At 35.7% G+C, this 17856-nt stretch overlaps 2 protein-coding genes across 2 annotated transcripts in view; both read left to right on the top strand.

The window, feature by feature from the left end:
- Positions 1-951: 951 nt before the first annotated feature.
- The window catches only part of LOC131957864 (uncharacterized), a 60126-nt gene continuing 43221 nt past the window's right edge, over positions 952-17856 (top strand). The window contains exons 1-3 of the mRNA XM_059322667.1: positions 952-1001; positions 2234-2384; positions 6755-6799. Of these exons, the coding sequence (XP_059178650.1) occupies positions 2335-2384; positions 6755-6799 (95 nt within the window). The 5' untranslated portion in view covers positions 952-1001; positions 2234-2334. The remainder of the gene's footprint in view (positions 1002-2233; positions 2385-6754; positions 6800-17856) is intronic.
- On the top strand, positions 978-2079 carry LOC131957865 (putative histidine-rich protein DDB_G0274557). Its single transcript, XM_059322668.1, has 2 exons — positions 978-982; positions 1593-2079. Exons 1-2 carry the CDS (start codon positions 978-980, stop codon positions 2077-2079), a joined length of 492 nt encoding a protein of 163 aa, XP_059178651.1.

Here is a 17856-nt window from a genome sequence, read left to right as displayed (position 1 = left end):
ATCGGCTATACTGGTTTAAATAAAATCGCTGGACAATTCATCGGCTACAAAGGTTTAAATAAAATCGTTGGACAATAATAAATTGGCTGGACATGCTGAACATCTTGTCAATACAGTTTGTGGACATTTTATGTGTTCTAATCTCTGTCCCATCATCTAAAGATCTCGAGGACACCCTAAAACACACACACACAAAAACAACATTTCAATAACAAGTATAAGACGCACTAAAAAATTATCATAATTATTTTTTCTTTAATGGTAAAAACCTTAAAGGCGAAAATGTTTTTTTTTATCACATTTAAAAGCTTGTTTTTGATAAAAGTTTGTATTTTTTTTATCAACGTAGTTTCTTTTAGGCATCTCTTAGGTAGAACGTCCATTTTTTAAATTTCACCCTATTTTACTGAGCAGATTCATTTCAAGCCGGAGACGTAGGCGAAGATTGTATGACATTTGCTTTGATATAACTAGATTTATAGTTACATGTTTACATCATTAGATTTTTTAATTAATTTCTGTAACATAATTTGATTTTTTAATTATTTTTTGTGACATAATTGGATTTTTTTATTCTTTTTTGTTGTTGACATAATTATACATTTAATTCACCTTTTTACATAATTAGATTTTTAATTCGTTTTAAAATAATGTATATTAAAAATTTATTATGGGCTAGTACATGTCTATGTAAAACTGTACTCAAAAAATTAAAATACATCTGTAAAATGTAAGTTTAATTTCCATTTAAGGACCAAAGTTTTAACGATATTTGTGACTTTGCATTTATTATCCATTTTGATTATAAAGGTGTTTAATTTAAATCTGTAATTCAATGCACGATTCATATTGAGGCGGCACAATAAAAAGTAACGTGAAAAATATGTAAACATTCTGTGCTATTTTTAGTCGTACACGCATTCCGATGACGCCATAGTGAGCACACATAAACTTTAACTTCCTGTTTAGGGTACACAATGGCGTAAATTACGTCAATGAAGGTATTGTATGTTTTGATTGCTTTCCTTGTCTTGATTACAATCCGCTTGTATTTATTTACTCATAAAATAACCCGCTGAATAAGCCGCGACTATGTGTCAAAATATTACTACGGTGTAGAACAATTAAAGCAGGTATACAATCATTTCTAATAAGGCCATTTTCCATAAAGGAAATATTTTGATACATTTTAAGAATAAGGTGGACTAGATCTACGATTTTTTTATAGTAATTTGTAGTGCAGTTTAAATATTTTGAAAGCTATTAGGAAAAGTTATTATCACAGTTCGTCCATCGTCCTATAGCTAATTTTTGCTAACAACACTACCTGTGTTAAACCCATTATGCCGTAACCATAAACAATGACCTAAACCTAACCCAGCGTTATAGCATTAGCACTAATCCTAGACCAGAGTACATTTAATTTTTTTTATCTGACATAACTGAACTCAACTGCTTAATAACCTAAGAAATAAATTCGGTAGATTATGTTCTTGCGGTTTGGGAAAGATTTCACAATATTTACATTGTTTTATTTACTTAGAAAGTCCCTGAATCTACCCAGCTTTAATGGGTCCTTGACTCACGTTAAGGAAAGTAAAGGATGCTGAGTATAGTGCTATCCCTTCTTATGCCGTGGTCACAGAAACTACATTCCCCATCGACCACCACCACTACTTTCCCCATTACAACCACTACATTCCCCATTACCCCCAGTACATTCCCCATCACCCCCAGTACATTCCCCATCACCACTACACTCCCCGTTACCACCACTACATCCCCCACTATCACTACATTCCCCATCACCCCCAGTACATTCCCCATCACCACTACACTCCCCGTTACCACCACTACATCCCCCACCACCACTACATCCCCCACTATCACTACATTCCCCATCACCCACCACCACTACAATCCCCATCACCCACTACATTCCCCATCACCATCACTACATTCCCAATAACCACTACCACATTCTCCATCACCCACCACTACAACCCCCTTCACCCACCACTACAACCCCCATCACCGACCCCTATCAATAACCCCCCCATCACCCACTACCATCAATAACCCCCATCACCCACCCCTATCAATAACCCCCATCACCGACCCCCATCAATAACCCCCATCACCGACCCCCATCAATAACCCCCATCACCCACCCCCATCAATAACCCCCATCACCGACCCCCATCAATAACCCCCTGCTATGTCTTCCCATCAGCTCAACAAAGAGTAGGGATATGCGCCCACACGTACATTACACGTCTCACGCTTGTACCCGCTGTTGAAGGCATGGTAACTCACTTCTTCGAGAATGGTTGAATGACGTCATTGGTGCGGCAACCAGCGGGGACCACGAACATGCCAAACAGGTCAACTCTACTTCAACTAATTAATTATCAATTTACAGTTTTTAGCATGCACGCGATATTGCTATAAGAAACTGTTGTCTAACTGATCTAAATTCTTTCTTTTGTTAAATATTGATATATTTTTCTTTTATATATTCCCAAATCAAATTTCTCAATTTGAACTCTTCCCTACCCTATAATTTGTAGCAGCAAAACATGATTTGTTTAACAAATGTAAAAAAAAAACCTGTTAAACTATTTTATTTACACGTTTTTTTGTGCTGGCGTAAAAGCACATAAAGAACCAGTAAATGTCGCACATTAAAAAGGTGAGGTGGGGAGATGAGGGGTTGCTCCTTCCATATCATTCAATTGGGGTGAAGTGTTGTCCAGGGGCTGGGGCTGTGATGTTGTTAGTGGTGTTGTTAGTGGTGTTGTTCGTGGTGTGGTTAGTGGTGTTGTTTGTATTGTTGTTAGTGGTGTTTTTACTGGTGTAGTTACTGGTGTTGTTAGTGGTCTTGTTAGTGGTGTGTTCAGTGTCATGATCATTATGTTGGTAGTGCCTAGCGATTTGCTTGTTGTCGAACAATAAAACATGAACTCATCATAAAATATTTTATTTAGTCCATTATGGAACAGGCTCGACTACATATAACAATAAATCATCAACATCATAAAAAAATTTTATTCATTCCATTATGGAATACATTTAACAATAAAACTAAATGCTTTATTCACCGTCACAATAGACAATTAAATGTTATTAATTTATTTTATTGCGGGATAAAAAGAGCTCCCAGCTTTGTGAGAAACATTTAGACTTAAGCTAGGGGTTGATTTATTCAGTGGCTTCAAACAAATGGTTAAACATGAATGATTTCGTTGTTTCAAAACTTGGTGTCTATTAGAGGTTTTACGTATATACGTAACAACGGAGAAAACGTCATTTGTGTAAGATATACGTATAAGAACAATGTCTAAATATGTAAATATTTTGGTGTTAATTATCCATACATATCTTTATTTAGTTTTGCTTACACTCATACAAATAGATGTACATATATGAATATACATTGATACTCATTCACACTGCTATATGCACATTCACTTACACATACACACACGAATATATATATATATATATATATATATATATATATATATATATATATATATATATATATATATATATATATAGTTTTCTTACACATGAGTCATCCAGAAAAGACACCATGCTTTTTTGTACGATTTTTACATCATCACAAACAGCTAGGCCCCTCCCCTAAGATGACGTCACACCTCAGCCTTCAACCCCACACAGAATAGCAGTTTAAATTTTTTAAAGATCGATTCTTTTTCTAAATTATTGCCGGAGCTCGGTCAGCACAGAGTATAACAATTATACATTTCTAATACAATTTACCAAATATATCTCAGAAAAGCACAAAAAAAGACTAAAATATCAGCTGGTAATTTTTTTTTTTTTAGAAATGCAATTGTGACGCCACACTTTCTGAACCACCCTTCCCCCCCCCCCCCCCCACCCACCTCCATTTCTGATTACACATCGTCAGAAAATTTCGAACCATTCCTTCCCCTGTTATGTCATTTATGGACGACCCCCATAGTCGACTGAGGTTTTTCTTTTAAAACAACAAACGTGGTTTACAAAATATTCTTTAGTAGCCTGCCAATCTTCAAATTTACATAACCGGACTGACGCTTTACTCTGTTATTTGTAGAAATTTAACTACCAACAGTCAATATTATAGTTGTAGCGGATGTGTTGTTCTAGTTAAATTATTACTTCATCAGTAACCAAAGTACCACTCATTACTGCAAGCTGATGTAACAAAAGAACATGTGTGTGTCTTTGTTGTTCTAGTTAAATTATTACTTTATCAGTAACCAAAGTACCACTCATTACTGCAAGCTGATGTAACAATAGAACATGTGTGTGTGTGTGTCTGTGTTGTTCTAGTTAAATTATTACTTCATCAGTAACCAAAGTACCACCCACTTATTACTGCAAGCCGATGTAACAATAGAACACGCGTGTCTGACATACAGCTTGCACGCCGTGACTCAAGATCCCAAAATAGCGCCATAAATTAACCATGTTAAAATCTCGCAAGATGGTGCTGAATCGTTCACGTAGGCGCGCCAGAGAAGAAAAAAATCTATACCAGCTATACGACAGATTGTCAGTGGGAGGGGGTGTAATAAGGGGACGCTACTGCGACATAAAGGGAAATAAAAGACAACTATGCATTTTAAAATGTATTCATGTGAAATATTTTAACCATAATATGAGGCTTTAAAAAGATAACGGGTGGCCATACATTGACGACATGGTTGAGTGGCGTTTGAGGGATTTAAGTTAATCCCCGTTGATAAATAAAAATTAATGACATTAATAAATATAATTTTTAAAAGTTTATAATAGCTGGATGTTATGGATATTCATGGCGTGGGTAGATACTTTGTGAAAAATGTTGGATCCCTTGAATCATAATTTAATAACAAATTTACATTTTCAGGTTTAAAATAAAAGTTGTTATTAGACGTTTTGTATTAGATCTATGTATAATAAAAACATCTTAAATGAATGAAAATAGGCTACAAGTAAGAAAGTATTACTATTGTAAATCTGTATCAGTCCTCACAAGCCTTTGATGAAAACTAATACTAAAGCGAACATGCAAGGCAAACTGACACTGTCAATTACATGTCTGACGCGAAACAAAAATATCTAAGAAATACGCTTCTTAGAAATTACTTGTAGAATAATACACAATTATAAAAAGAAATACATAAAGTATTTAAAAATATTAATAGACTGTGTTTAGTTCAGACATAAAGTTTTCTTTTTAATGCTGTAGAAAAATAGTCATAACTTAGCTATAAAATACAACAGATGGCAGTTGGTGGGTAGGACAAAGGAAAATGGGCTACATCGTGTGTAACGCGTGACGGGCGCACACATAACACAACACACCAGACACTACACACCAGACTCTACACACCAGACACTACACACCAGACACTACACACCAGACACTACACACCAGACACTACACACCAGACACTACACACCAGACACTACACACCAGACACTACACACCAGACACACCAGACACTACACACCAGACACTACACACCAGACACTACACACCAGACACTACACACCAGACACTACACACCAGACACTACACACCAGACACTACACACCAGACACTACACACCAGACACTACACACCAGACACTACACACCAGACACTACACACCAGACACTACACACCAGACACACCAGACACTACACACCAGACACTACACACCAGACACTACACACCAGACACTACATACCAGACACTACACACCAGACACTACACACCAGACACTACACACCAGACACTACACACCAGACACTACACACCAGACACACCAGACACAACACACTAGACACTACACACCAGACACTACACACCAGACACTACACACCAGACACTACACACCAGACACTACACACCAACCTCTACACACTAGACTACACACCAGACACTACACACCAGACACTACACACCAGACACTACACACCAGACACTACTCACCAGACACTACACACCAGACACTACACACCAGACACTACACACCAGACACTACACACCAGACACTACACACCAGACACTACACACCATAAAAACATAGAAAACATTACAACTAAACAAAAACAAACACACTTGTAAAATATGTTTCAAAGCATTTGAGTATTTTTTGTTGTTGTTTATTTTGCCTGTGCGTGTTGGGGGGGGGGGGGGGTAAATTTTTATGCAACTGTTTAAAAAAATCGATGTAATCTAACTCAAGAAGACGAACATTCTGTAACATCGTATTTCATCTAACTCAACAAGACGAACATTATGTAACATCGTATTTTATTTAAGTCAACAAAACGAACATTACGTAACATCGTATTTTATCTGAATCAACAAGAAGAAAATTCTGTAATATCATATTTTATCTAAATCAACAAACGAACATTATGTAACATCGTATTTTGTCTAAATCAACAAAACGAACATTATGTAACATCGTATTTTATCTAAATCAACAAAACGAACATTTTGTAACATCGCATGTAACATCATATTTCATCTAACTCAACAAGACGAACATTATGTAACATCGTGTTTTATCTAAATCAACAAGACGAACATTATGTTACATCGCATGTAACATCATATTTCTTCTAACTCAACAAGAAGAACATTATGTAACATCGTATTTTATCTAAATCAACAAGACGAACATTCTGTAACATCGTATTTTATCTAACTCAACAAGACGAACATTATGTAACATCGCATGTAACATCGTATTTTATCCTACAGGTCTTCAAATCACAGAAGCTCTCATGAGCTATCAGACGAACAAAAGTAAGTTTTAAAAATTTTTGTTTCAAAGTTGATTCTGTTTTTTTCTTATTTTTATAATTAGAGTATTTTTATGTAAAAATTGTGGTTTCACATGTAATAACAGATTTTTAAAAATAAAATGGAAATCTTTTAACAATCAATCAACCCGACTTGACATCGCTCCATCCACACAAACCATCCTTTCATCCCCCTTTATCATTCACATAAATTATCTTTTAAACCCCCCCCCCCCTCCTTTTCATTGATCTAATATTTCGCCATTTACACAAACCATCCTTTCATCCCCCCCACCCCTTCCCGCCTTCATTGATGCAACATTTCACCATTCATCATGCAACTACATTTAAAAACTATTTTGGACAACTTTTACTATCATTTACACTGCATTTTAGTGTAAAACACATTTTTAAAATGAAATCAAAATAATTTTGTTACGATTTATATTTTTGTTTTTATCTTTCACTCAACCAGTCTGAATTAAATTTGCTATAGCCTTAACTTTTTCCCCTACACATTCCACTAATACATTTTTCAATATACGTAGTTACCTGCTGATTTATCTTCCCATTACACAGTGGGGCATCAACTTTTTCTCACTATGCCTTTAAATAAAAAAAACAATATTTGCCCCTACTTAGGCACTATGTCATCCCATTTCTATTTTTAACAACACGTTTATTTATAAGCCTATAAGCCTTGAGTCTAACCTTATCGGCCAATCTCCCGTGATGGAATTATTTTTTAGAAAAATGTTTCAAGGAAATGAAAAATTTAACAATGGACAGCCGATGGATGGACAATTGAATAGATGTATTGCAAACGACGATTTTTATTTAATCATCCGAACTAAAGCGTTAGTTTTTCTTATATGACTTTCCATCCGTATATTCATATCAAAAGAGAGAGATAATGTCTATTTGATTCTCTCGATAAACTATTTCAATGTTGACCCATTTATAAAATAACTATTGATTTTACTCTCGATAAACTATTTAAATGGTGACCCATTTAAAAAAACAACCATTGATTTTACTCGCGATAAACTATTTCAATGTCGACCCTTTAATAAAACAAATATTGATTTTTTTCCCCCCAATAAACTATTTAAATGTAAACCCTTTTATAAAACAAAGATTCACATATTCCGGAGATATTAAATATGTGTATCATCCTAACGTTTGTTATTAATATCATGGGGTTTTAAACTTTTTGTACAAAACTTTTGGCGTAACGTTTGTAAGAAGAACAATTATTGGGCTACGGTTTTAGGGATTTATTTAGCAACCGTTATGTTTTGGCTAGCGTTCAGTTGACAATATTCACTTGAGTGAATGTAATACGTTGTTTAAAACATCTCCAACATACACAATTTATTTTCCTCGTTTATTTCTATATGATCTCGGATAATGTTGAGTCTTGGGCCGGAGTGGTTGAATCTCAAAAGTCTGTCATAAATATACTGTTGGATGTTATAACAACATTAATCATATCCAGGCTGCGATCATTGGATCGATATTACATGGGTGAGATTATAGTTTGGTTTAAATAGCGTTAAAGAAGAGGGGGAATTATACTGACGATTATTTATGGGTGTTATTTTCTATTTTTGGCTTAAACTTGGAAATTGCGTGTTGTTGTCTAGTGGTAGAGTGCTCGAAAGCTAACCCGAAAGTAGCGAGTTCGGTTCCGCGTCCGTATGACATCTCTGAGTCTACCCAGCTCTAATAAGTACCTGAATAGAATTGGGGTAAATAAATTCGGCTGGGTTGAACACATAACTTTTCTTATAGACAGGGCAGATAGATAAGCTCTACTTCATCTTCTATTTAGACTTTCATGTGTTTATATGCATTTTAACATAATAAACCAGACAATTGAACCATGTTGGATCTAGTATCTCAAAAGTAACTTAAACTCCTATAATATTCTTTGTTTGAAACATAATTATCAAAGTTTCTGTTCTATAGAGTCGGTGTGTTTAGGTTTCTAATTAAATAAGAACAGCCGGTAACGATTTTATAATAAAATACAGAATTATTGTGGATTTGTTTTGCAACAGCTGGTCGCTCAGCTATGTTAAACTAAGATTGATATTTATTACATTGGGCTCGTGATTATTTTTTATTGAAAATTAATCTTAGGTAATCTTAGGACGAATGAACGTATGGGAAGGGGCAAGGGGGAGAGAAGTATGGTTCAGTAAGGGTGGTGGGGTGGGGTGGGAGACGGATTTAACGGTTGTACAACAGAATAAAGAACTGGTGTACAGAAGGTGGGGAGAATCGAGGTAAACAGTAGAAGACTCTTGGGGTACTGGAGATAATTGTGTAGGGTAGAGAACTGTGGTATAGTAGGGGGAGAGAACTGTGGTATAGTAGGGGAGAGAACTGGTATAGTAGGGGGAGAGAACTGGTATAGTAGGGGGAGAGAACTGGTATAGTAGGGGAGAGAACTGTGGTATAGTATGGGAGAGAACTGGTATAGTAGGGGAGAGAACTGGTATAGTAGGGGAGAGAACTGTGGTATAGTAGGGGAGAGAACTGGTATAGTAGGGGAGAGAACTGGTATAGTAGGGGAGAGAACTGGTATAGTAGGGGAGAGAACTGGTATAGTAGGGGAGAGAACTGGTATAGTAGGGGAGAGAACTGGTATAATAGGGGAGAGAACTGTGGTATAGTAGGGGAGAGAACTGGTATAGTAGGGGAGAGAACTGGTATAGTAGGGGAGAGAACTGTGGTATAGTAGGGGAGAGAACTGGTATAGTAGGGGAGAGAACTGTGGTATAGTAGGGGAGAGAACTGGTATAGTAGGGGAGAGAACTGGTATAGTAGGGGAGAGAACTGGTATAGTAGGGGAGAGAACTGTGGTATAGTAGGGGAGAGAACTGTGGTATAGTAGGGGAGAGAACTGGTATAATAGGGGAGAGAACTGGTATAGTAGGGGAGAGAACTGTGGTATAGTAGGGGAGAGAACTGGTATAGTAGGGGAGAGAACTGTGGTATAGTAGGGGAGAGAACTGGTATAGTAGGGGAGAGAACTGGTATAGTAGGGGAGAGAACTGGTATAGTAGGGGAGAGAACTGTGGTATAGTAGGGGAGAGAACTGGTATAGTAGGGGAGAGAACTGTGGTATAGTAGGGGAGAGAACTGGTATAGTAGGGGAGAGAACTGGTATAGTAGGGGAGAGAACTGTGGTATAGTAGGGGAGAGAACTGGTATAATAGGGGAGAGAACTGTGGTATAGTAGGGGAGAGAACTGTGGTATAGTAGGGGAGAGAACTGTGGTATAGTAGGGGAGAGAACTGGTATAGTAGGGGAGAGAACTGTGGTATAGTAGGGGAGAGAACTGGTATAGTAGGGGAGAGAACTGGTATAGTAGGGGAGAGAACTGTGGTATAGTAGGGGAGAGAACTGGTATAATAGGGGAGAGAACTGTGGTATAGTAGGGGAGAGAACTGTGGTATAGTAGGGGAGAGAACTGGTATAGTAGGGGAGAGAACTGGTATAGTAGGGGAGAGAACTAATATTATAATAGGGGAGAGAACTGGTAAAGTAGGGGAGAGAATTGGTATAGTAAGGGAGAGAATTGTGGTAAAGTGGAATAAGTGTGGTAAAGTAAGCTTAGATAACTCTGAAACAATGAGAAGGCTTTTTACTTAAACCAAACCCACCTATATTTTCTGATATCATTCGCATAAATATCCCTACAATTCGTAACAAACCTTGGCGTGAGCTCAAGGACGTGAGCTTAAGGACGTGAGCTTAAGGACGTGAGCTCAAGGACGTGAGCTTAAGGACGTGAGCATGCACGACAGGTATCCTCGACACTACGATCAATCACTAAAACAAGAGTGAGTACACATAATGTGCAGCCTGGTGAGTCAGACCAAGAGTACATCAGGATATATACAGGATACATACAGGATATATACAGGATACATACAGTATACATCAGGATACATATAGGATACATATAGGATACATACAGGATACATACAGGATACATACAGGATACATACAGGATACATACAGGATACATACAGGATACATACAGGATACATATAACTAGCGGCATCAAGGTTTTCAACTCGTATAGCATACAGCCAACGGCTTTAACGTTTTAACTCGTATAGGTCTAGCATACAGCCAAAGGCATCAAGGTCTAACGTCGTATAGCATACAGCTAACGGCATCAAGGTTTTAAGTCGTATAGGTTTAGAATACAGCCAACGGCTTGAAGGTTTACGTCGTATTTGTCTAGCATACAGCCAACGGCATCAAGGTTTAAAGTCGTGTAGCATACAGATAACGGCATCAAGGTTATACGTCGCATAATCTATAGTAGCTAACGATTTTAAAAAATGTTTATTTCCATAAAAGAAAACCATACTCTATTTTCTTTAGTTTTCAAATGCTTAAAGCTTTATTGAATTATATCTTCAACTAAATTGATCCGTCTCATTTAGCGTGAAAGAAATGTAGAGTAAATAAAATGCATAAGGCGTTTTATGGTGTATAACACGAGGGTATAATGAGTGGGTTATTTTTATTATAATTTGTTATATTTTGTTATACAGAGCAGAACATATACAACTATTATGTTTGGAACGTTTGTGTCTATTCAGGATGGCTGGATGCACATTTTAGCACACCTGGCTTACGCATTATTTCTTGTATACACAATATTTAACTGTTGTGTCCTACGAAAATGTAACAAGCGAATTTCCATTTGTTTTTTAAATGGGATAACATGGTATCACAATCGTTTTTATTGTTTGTATTTTTAATTTTTAATTTTTGGGTGTGGGGGGGGGGGGGGGGGGGGAGAGGAGTGGGGTTACACTAATCCTATTCAATATGATGTCTGTCGTACAGACGATGTAAAAGCTATATTTGCTACGTGGGTCTAACGTGAACGTCCCATTTCGTTGTTGCGTACACGATGCTGAGTCTTTTTTACTGAAACATTACTACGATAGATTTGGCGTTCATATTTTTATTCTTATTCTCAGGTAAAAGGTACACAGTTAATCAACTAATAATGTGAAATTAATAATAACACTATGTATAAATGACTTATCAAAGATGTATACAATTATTCAGCTAATGGCGTGGAAGTAGTAATAACACTGTTTTAAATTATTTATTGACTTAGAACGGTTGTGAAATATTTGTCAGGCTTAACTATTCATTCCCCAGAAATATTCAGTCTGTGTCTATATTCGTCCAACACATTGGATTTTAAACCTTTGACAAAGTTTTCGAGTATAGTAGTGATGTCAAGTTGTGCTACCATTTAGAGGAATGGCGAACTGTTATTATCTGTATTTATTGTTGCTGTACAATCTACTTAATGACTCAGGATGCGTTTAGTTCTGCATGATGTTATCGACAAAAAATCTCTTAAAATAGAATGATGTAATATTTCTACTCCCCCCCCCCCCCTACGTGGGAGGATAATCTTTCAAGTGTTCAAGAAAATAGTGTTCATGTTTAAAATAACCGTAATTCTGTGTATCAAACACGCGTATTGCTCTGTATAAATAGTATAATATATATTCAGCTAAACGCATTTTTATGACTATCTAAACCAGCGGTCTCCAAACTACGGCCCGCGGGCCGGATGCGTCCCGCGAAGTCCTCTCATCCGGCCGGCGGAGATCTTTTCGTCCAAGGAAAAATCGTTTGTTAGTGATGGTTGAGAAACTTAGCCCAGAAAAATCAAAGACATGCCTGCAAGAAAATGGCCCCCGAACTGAAATTTGATAGTTAATTCGGCCCTCGGACTGAAAAGTTTGGAGACCCCTGATCTAAAAACTACTGAGTAACCTCTCCATCGCTTCACTATACAGCTCTATTGATTTTACGATAATTACATTTGATCTGTTGCCATGGCGACGGCAGTGTATTTTTTTATATTTTTTATATAAACGGCAACAATGGCTATAATCTGATCAAGCTATGTTACCACGCATCCGGATCAAAGTGATCTATGTACTTATCTAAGTCTATCATACATCTAGACACTGTGGTGTTTGGGGCTAGACTTGTGACAGATTATGGCAGTATGTTGACTAAACTGATAAATATCAGAGGCACGAATTATTGTGTAATAGGGGCTGATAAGGGCTTACTTAAATAGAATTTTTTTACAACTTTTATATACAGTAGCTTTTCAAATTACGGGTTTTAAGTGGTAAATATTGGGATGGAATTGTTTCTACTCCATGTTGTTCCAATGAAATTTGTTCTTGAGAACTGACCAGATGAAAAGGAATTATAAACAAAAACAAAAGTTTTCAATAAATGTTTTGCCTGTCGCCCGATGTCCCTTACAGCTAGTTAATAATGAAAGCTTTATTTAGTTTGAATTTTTATTTTATAAACGGTATAAAATGTGAAGTATCTGTTAGTATCTGTTGTAATGTATCGTTAGTATACAAAACTCGTAAAATACGAACCAAAGTACTGTTTAGTAAAATTGTACTTTTAAGTTTAAATAAAGACTTTTAGGATTTCATGGAAAAAAACAACTGACTTTAGCGCAATACAAGGAAAATATTAAAGAAAAAAAAAGACCACTTAGAAATGAAGAATTATCTAAATAATTGAATTTATTTTGTTAAATATAGCGATAACGTGGAAAGCTATTTTGTTATGTTTTAAGTTAGCGACAATTACAAAGAGAATTTCATTGTTTAAGGAAATAGCTAAGTATCATGATTAGGTCTACATCGTTTGCCCATGTGATTTTGTTAAGATTTTGGTTAAACTCTCTTCAATTTTTTTTTTTTAAATTATTGTTAGATTAGGGCAAATAATTAGTGTTCAGCTTTACCGTAAATATATGGAAAAAAAAATACAAATAATAATTATACACACAAAAAAGTGGTGTGTTTACCATTTCATATGCATACGTCCAATACTTTCCTACTACATTAAATGGTAAGACGTAACTAAAACATCACTAACTCTGTCTCACTATTTCCAAACAAAAAGCAATAACCAATAAGAAATTGAATATTTCAGCTGACGCTTTTATCATTTAAAAACAAACTGATAAAACGACAGCACACAGTGAATTTTACCTTTTAAATAGATAATTTTATACTTATTTTTTGTGAAAAGAAATGCGAAATATATATGTATATGTGTATGGATATATATATATATATATATATATATATATATATATATATATATATATATATATATATATATATACATATATTTATATTTATATATATATGTATATATATATATATATATATATATATATATATATATATATATATATATATATATATATATAAATCTATATATATAAATAAATCTATATACATATATATATATGTATATATATATATATATATATATATATATATATATATATATATATATATATATATATATATATATATGTGTGTGTGTGTGTGTGTGTGTATATTTCTCTCGTAGAAAGTAATTCAGTAAAAGGCATTGCTTGTGTCGGTATGCAGGCTGTTTCTATTTATAGCTCTGTTCTAATCAGGCAGTGTTGCATTCAGTAATTAAACGTGTGGGCGTCCACACATGTGTACCATTTAGGTCTAGGCCCAAGTGTAAACATCGTAGCTAGTCTAGTAGTGCACAGTGTCGGACGTGGGTTGGTTTGTTGGTCGCGGTGTGGGTCGTTGTTTGTGTGGGTAGGTGTGTGGGTCGTTGTTTGTGTGGGTAGGTGTGTGGGTCGTTGTTGGTGTGGGTAGGTGTGTGGGTAGGTGTGTGGGTCGTTGTGTGGGTCGTTGTGTGTGTGTAGGTGTGTGGGTCGTTGTTTGTGTGGGTAGGTGTGTGGGTCGTTGTGTGGGTCGTTGTTTGTGTGTGTAGGTGTGTGGGTCGTTGTTTGTGTGGGTAGGTGTGTGGGTCGTTGTGTGGGTCGTTGTTTGTGTGGTTAGGTGTGTGGGTCGTTGTGTGGGTCGTTGTTTGTGTGGGTAGGTGTGTGGGTCGTTGTTGGTGTGGCTAGGTTTGTGGGTCGTTGTGTGGGTCGTTGTTTGTGTGTAAGTGTGTGGGTCGTGGTGTGGATCGTTGTGTGGGTGGTTGTTTGTGTATGTGTATAGGTGCGTAGTTCATTGTGTGAGTTGTTGTGTGGGTTGTTGTGTGGGTCGTTGTTTATGTTTTTAGGTGCGAGGGGTGGTGTATAGGTTGTGTGGGTTGTTGTGTAGGCCGTTCTTTGTGTGTGAGGGTCGTTACTTGTGTGTGTGAGTTGTTGTGTAGGCCGTTCTTTGTGTGTGAGGGTCGTTACTTGTGTGTGTGAGTTGTTGTGTAGGCCGTTCTTTGTGTGTGTGGGTCGTTACTTGGGTGTGTGAGTTGTTGCGTAGGTTTGTTGGTCGCTGTGCACGTGTATCGTTTGTTGTTAGGGTATTGTGGTGTAACGGTTATCTTGTGGGTGAGTCTATCGGTTTTTTTCACGTGCTTATGTCATGACGTACAGAGTATAACCTGCTAAATTAAAGTACAACATAAAACATCCAATAAATGATAATTAGCTTTTGATTTTTTTGAAAAACCAATTGTTTTAACATAAATTTTATAATAGAACCTACACAAAGCGATTCAACTACGATTTAAATTTCAAAACTTGAGCTTAACCTTTTTGTTTTAGAAAATTGAGACTGACATATATTTTCAAAATAATGCAATGAAGTTAGAAGCGAAGGTAAATCGCTATCAACACACTATAATTTTATTTTAAACACTCGGAAAGGTGTGGGGAAGGTGGGGAGGGGGGGGGGGGGATAAAGCGGTTCCTAACGAAATCTCAACCGTTATATTTCACCCCCTCAAACAGGTGAGTTCACTCCAGTCCCAGACTGGGCAATAATACCAGTCTACCTGGTCTCTTCATGCTTCCAGCATTACGGTGCCTGAACGTGGTCTATCACAGAATTATTTTTTTAAAGGAATGACATTAAACGTTTGTGGTTAGATTACAGAAGAATAAATCCAGTGCATAGAGAACTTGGTGTTACTAGATATAAAATAAACAGACAGGGGTAAAGAGCTTAAGTGAGTACATAGAAGTCGTAAAGGGTATGACATAATAATACAGTACAGCGTTGTAGACATAAGTAGAAGTTTGGGAAGACACCGGCTAGATCAGGAGTTCTATGAAGTGTTAGACCAAGTGCTAGATGAGGCTCTAGACTAAGTGCGAAATTATTTTTACACACATGTAAAGACAAGTTCGTTAATAAATATAAAAATAAAATAGTACTTTCTATAATGGCGAATTTTTTAAATAATTGACGCACGTTTATTTTTTTGCTATCGCTAATTGAAATATATTTCTATGTAGATACAGTTTTTCTTGCTGAATTGACCTTCAATTTGAAGGGATTGTTTGTAATGGGGTTAATGAACTTTAAATCGAATATTAGTTCGCCATGGTTATTTCCCATTAAAGAAGTATCTTTTTTACTAAGGGAAGCAACATATAACAATGTTCTTAAACATCGCAAAATTTAATAGTAATTAAAATATAATGCAGATAATAGTTTATTATTTAATAAATATAATATTAAACGTCTGTTGAACTTTTGGTCTCATTTTCACACTGAACTATCAGTACTTGTATCTGTTTACCGAAGTTAAAAATTTAAGAACGAAACCATAACTAATTTGAATATTAAATGTATAGAATGACAAAACGCGCCGTTCAGTAAATTGTTTGTACAGTTTTTTATTTTTGAAATTTGAGTTATTATTTTTACACATATCGGAACATATCTTGTAAAAAAAAAAAAAAAAAAAAAAAAAAAAAAAAGGAACAAATCTTGTGTACGAAAATAACTTCAATTATATTAAACGAGCCGGCCCGCGGCATAACATACGCCGCTATTTAGTTGTTTCTAATTTTCAATAATTCATAATTTGTGAATTCGACAGTACCAACGCTGACACTGAAAATATTTCTTTAAAACACTATAAGTAGCTCGTTAAGGACCATAAGCCCCCCCCCCCGACGCCCCCCCCCGCCCCCCCCCCCCCCCTACGTTTAAAATCGTTGGCTCTGCTTGTAAACATTTAGAGTGAACACAGCTCACTAAAACCATGTAGGGGTGGGGAGGTAGGGAGAGCGTTTGCAGCTTGTTTTCTAACGGCTCGAAGAAGAGAATTATATATATAGATTGTTTTAATATCAAGCTTTTAAGTAATAATGCACTAAAAATTAAAATGATTTGTTTTAAATATGCAATAATACTCAACTATTTAAATGAAAAAGAGGAAAATTAAAATTCCAAGATTTGCAGATAAGTAGACATATTGCGTGAGCTAAATAAAGCCTTTAAAAAAGATTTCCTATTTTCGAGACCTCCTCGACCCCCTCCCAACCACCAATAAAGCATCAAATCACCAATTAATTATTTAAAATTTCGGTTTCAAAAAAATAACTGAAATTAGACAGTATTTTGCATGAGCCCATTTTTAATTAATAAAAGTATATGTTAGAAATAACTAGGCCTGTTATTTTAGTAAATCTTTACCAGCCCTCACAAACCGATGGTGAAATACTGTAAAACTCAAGCGAACAAGGAGACAATTTAAAATCATGCTGTGTAATTACTTGTCTCGGGCACACAAAAAAGGAAACATTTATTCACAAGTATTCGTTAGAAAGAAATATCATTGATGAAAATCTAGATCAGTCCTCTTTGGACGATTTTAAAAAATTGTAATGCAAAAGCGAACGAGGTGATAAAGCATACTGACCATAAACTGCATGTCTAGGCCGAGACTATAAAATATTTTAACATAACATAAAGTAATGTTTGCTGTATTTCTCTTCATGTTTCTAATGAATCAATCTATTATCAACTTTACTAAAGAATCAATGTATTATCAACTTTACTAAAGAATCAATGTATTATCAACTTTACTAAAGAATCAATGTATTATCAACTTTACTAAAGAATCAATGTATTATCTACTTTACTAAAGAATCAATGTATTAGCAACTTTACTAAAGAATCAATGTATTATCAACTTTACTAAAGAATCAATGTATTATCAACTTTACTAAAG

The sequence above is a fragment of the Physella acuta genome, unplaced genomic scaffold, assembly GCF_028476545.2.
Source record: "Physella acuta isolate Inbredline_101_S28 unplaced genomic scaffold, ASM2847654v3 ptg001273l, whole genome shotgun sequence".
In the NCBI taxonomy this organism is placed as follows: domain Eukaryota; kingdom Metazoa; phylum Mollusca; class Gastropoda; family Physidae; genus Physella; species Physella acuta.
The sequence above is the reverse complement of the archived record's forward strand: the minus strand, read 5'-3'. Positions and strand labels throughout refer to the sequence as shown.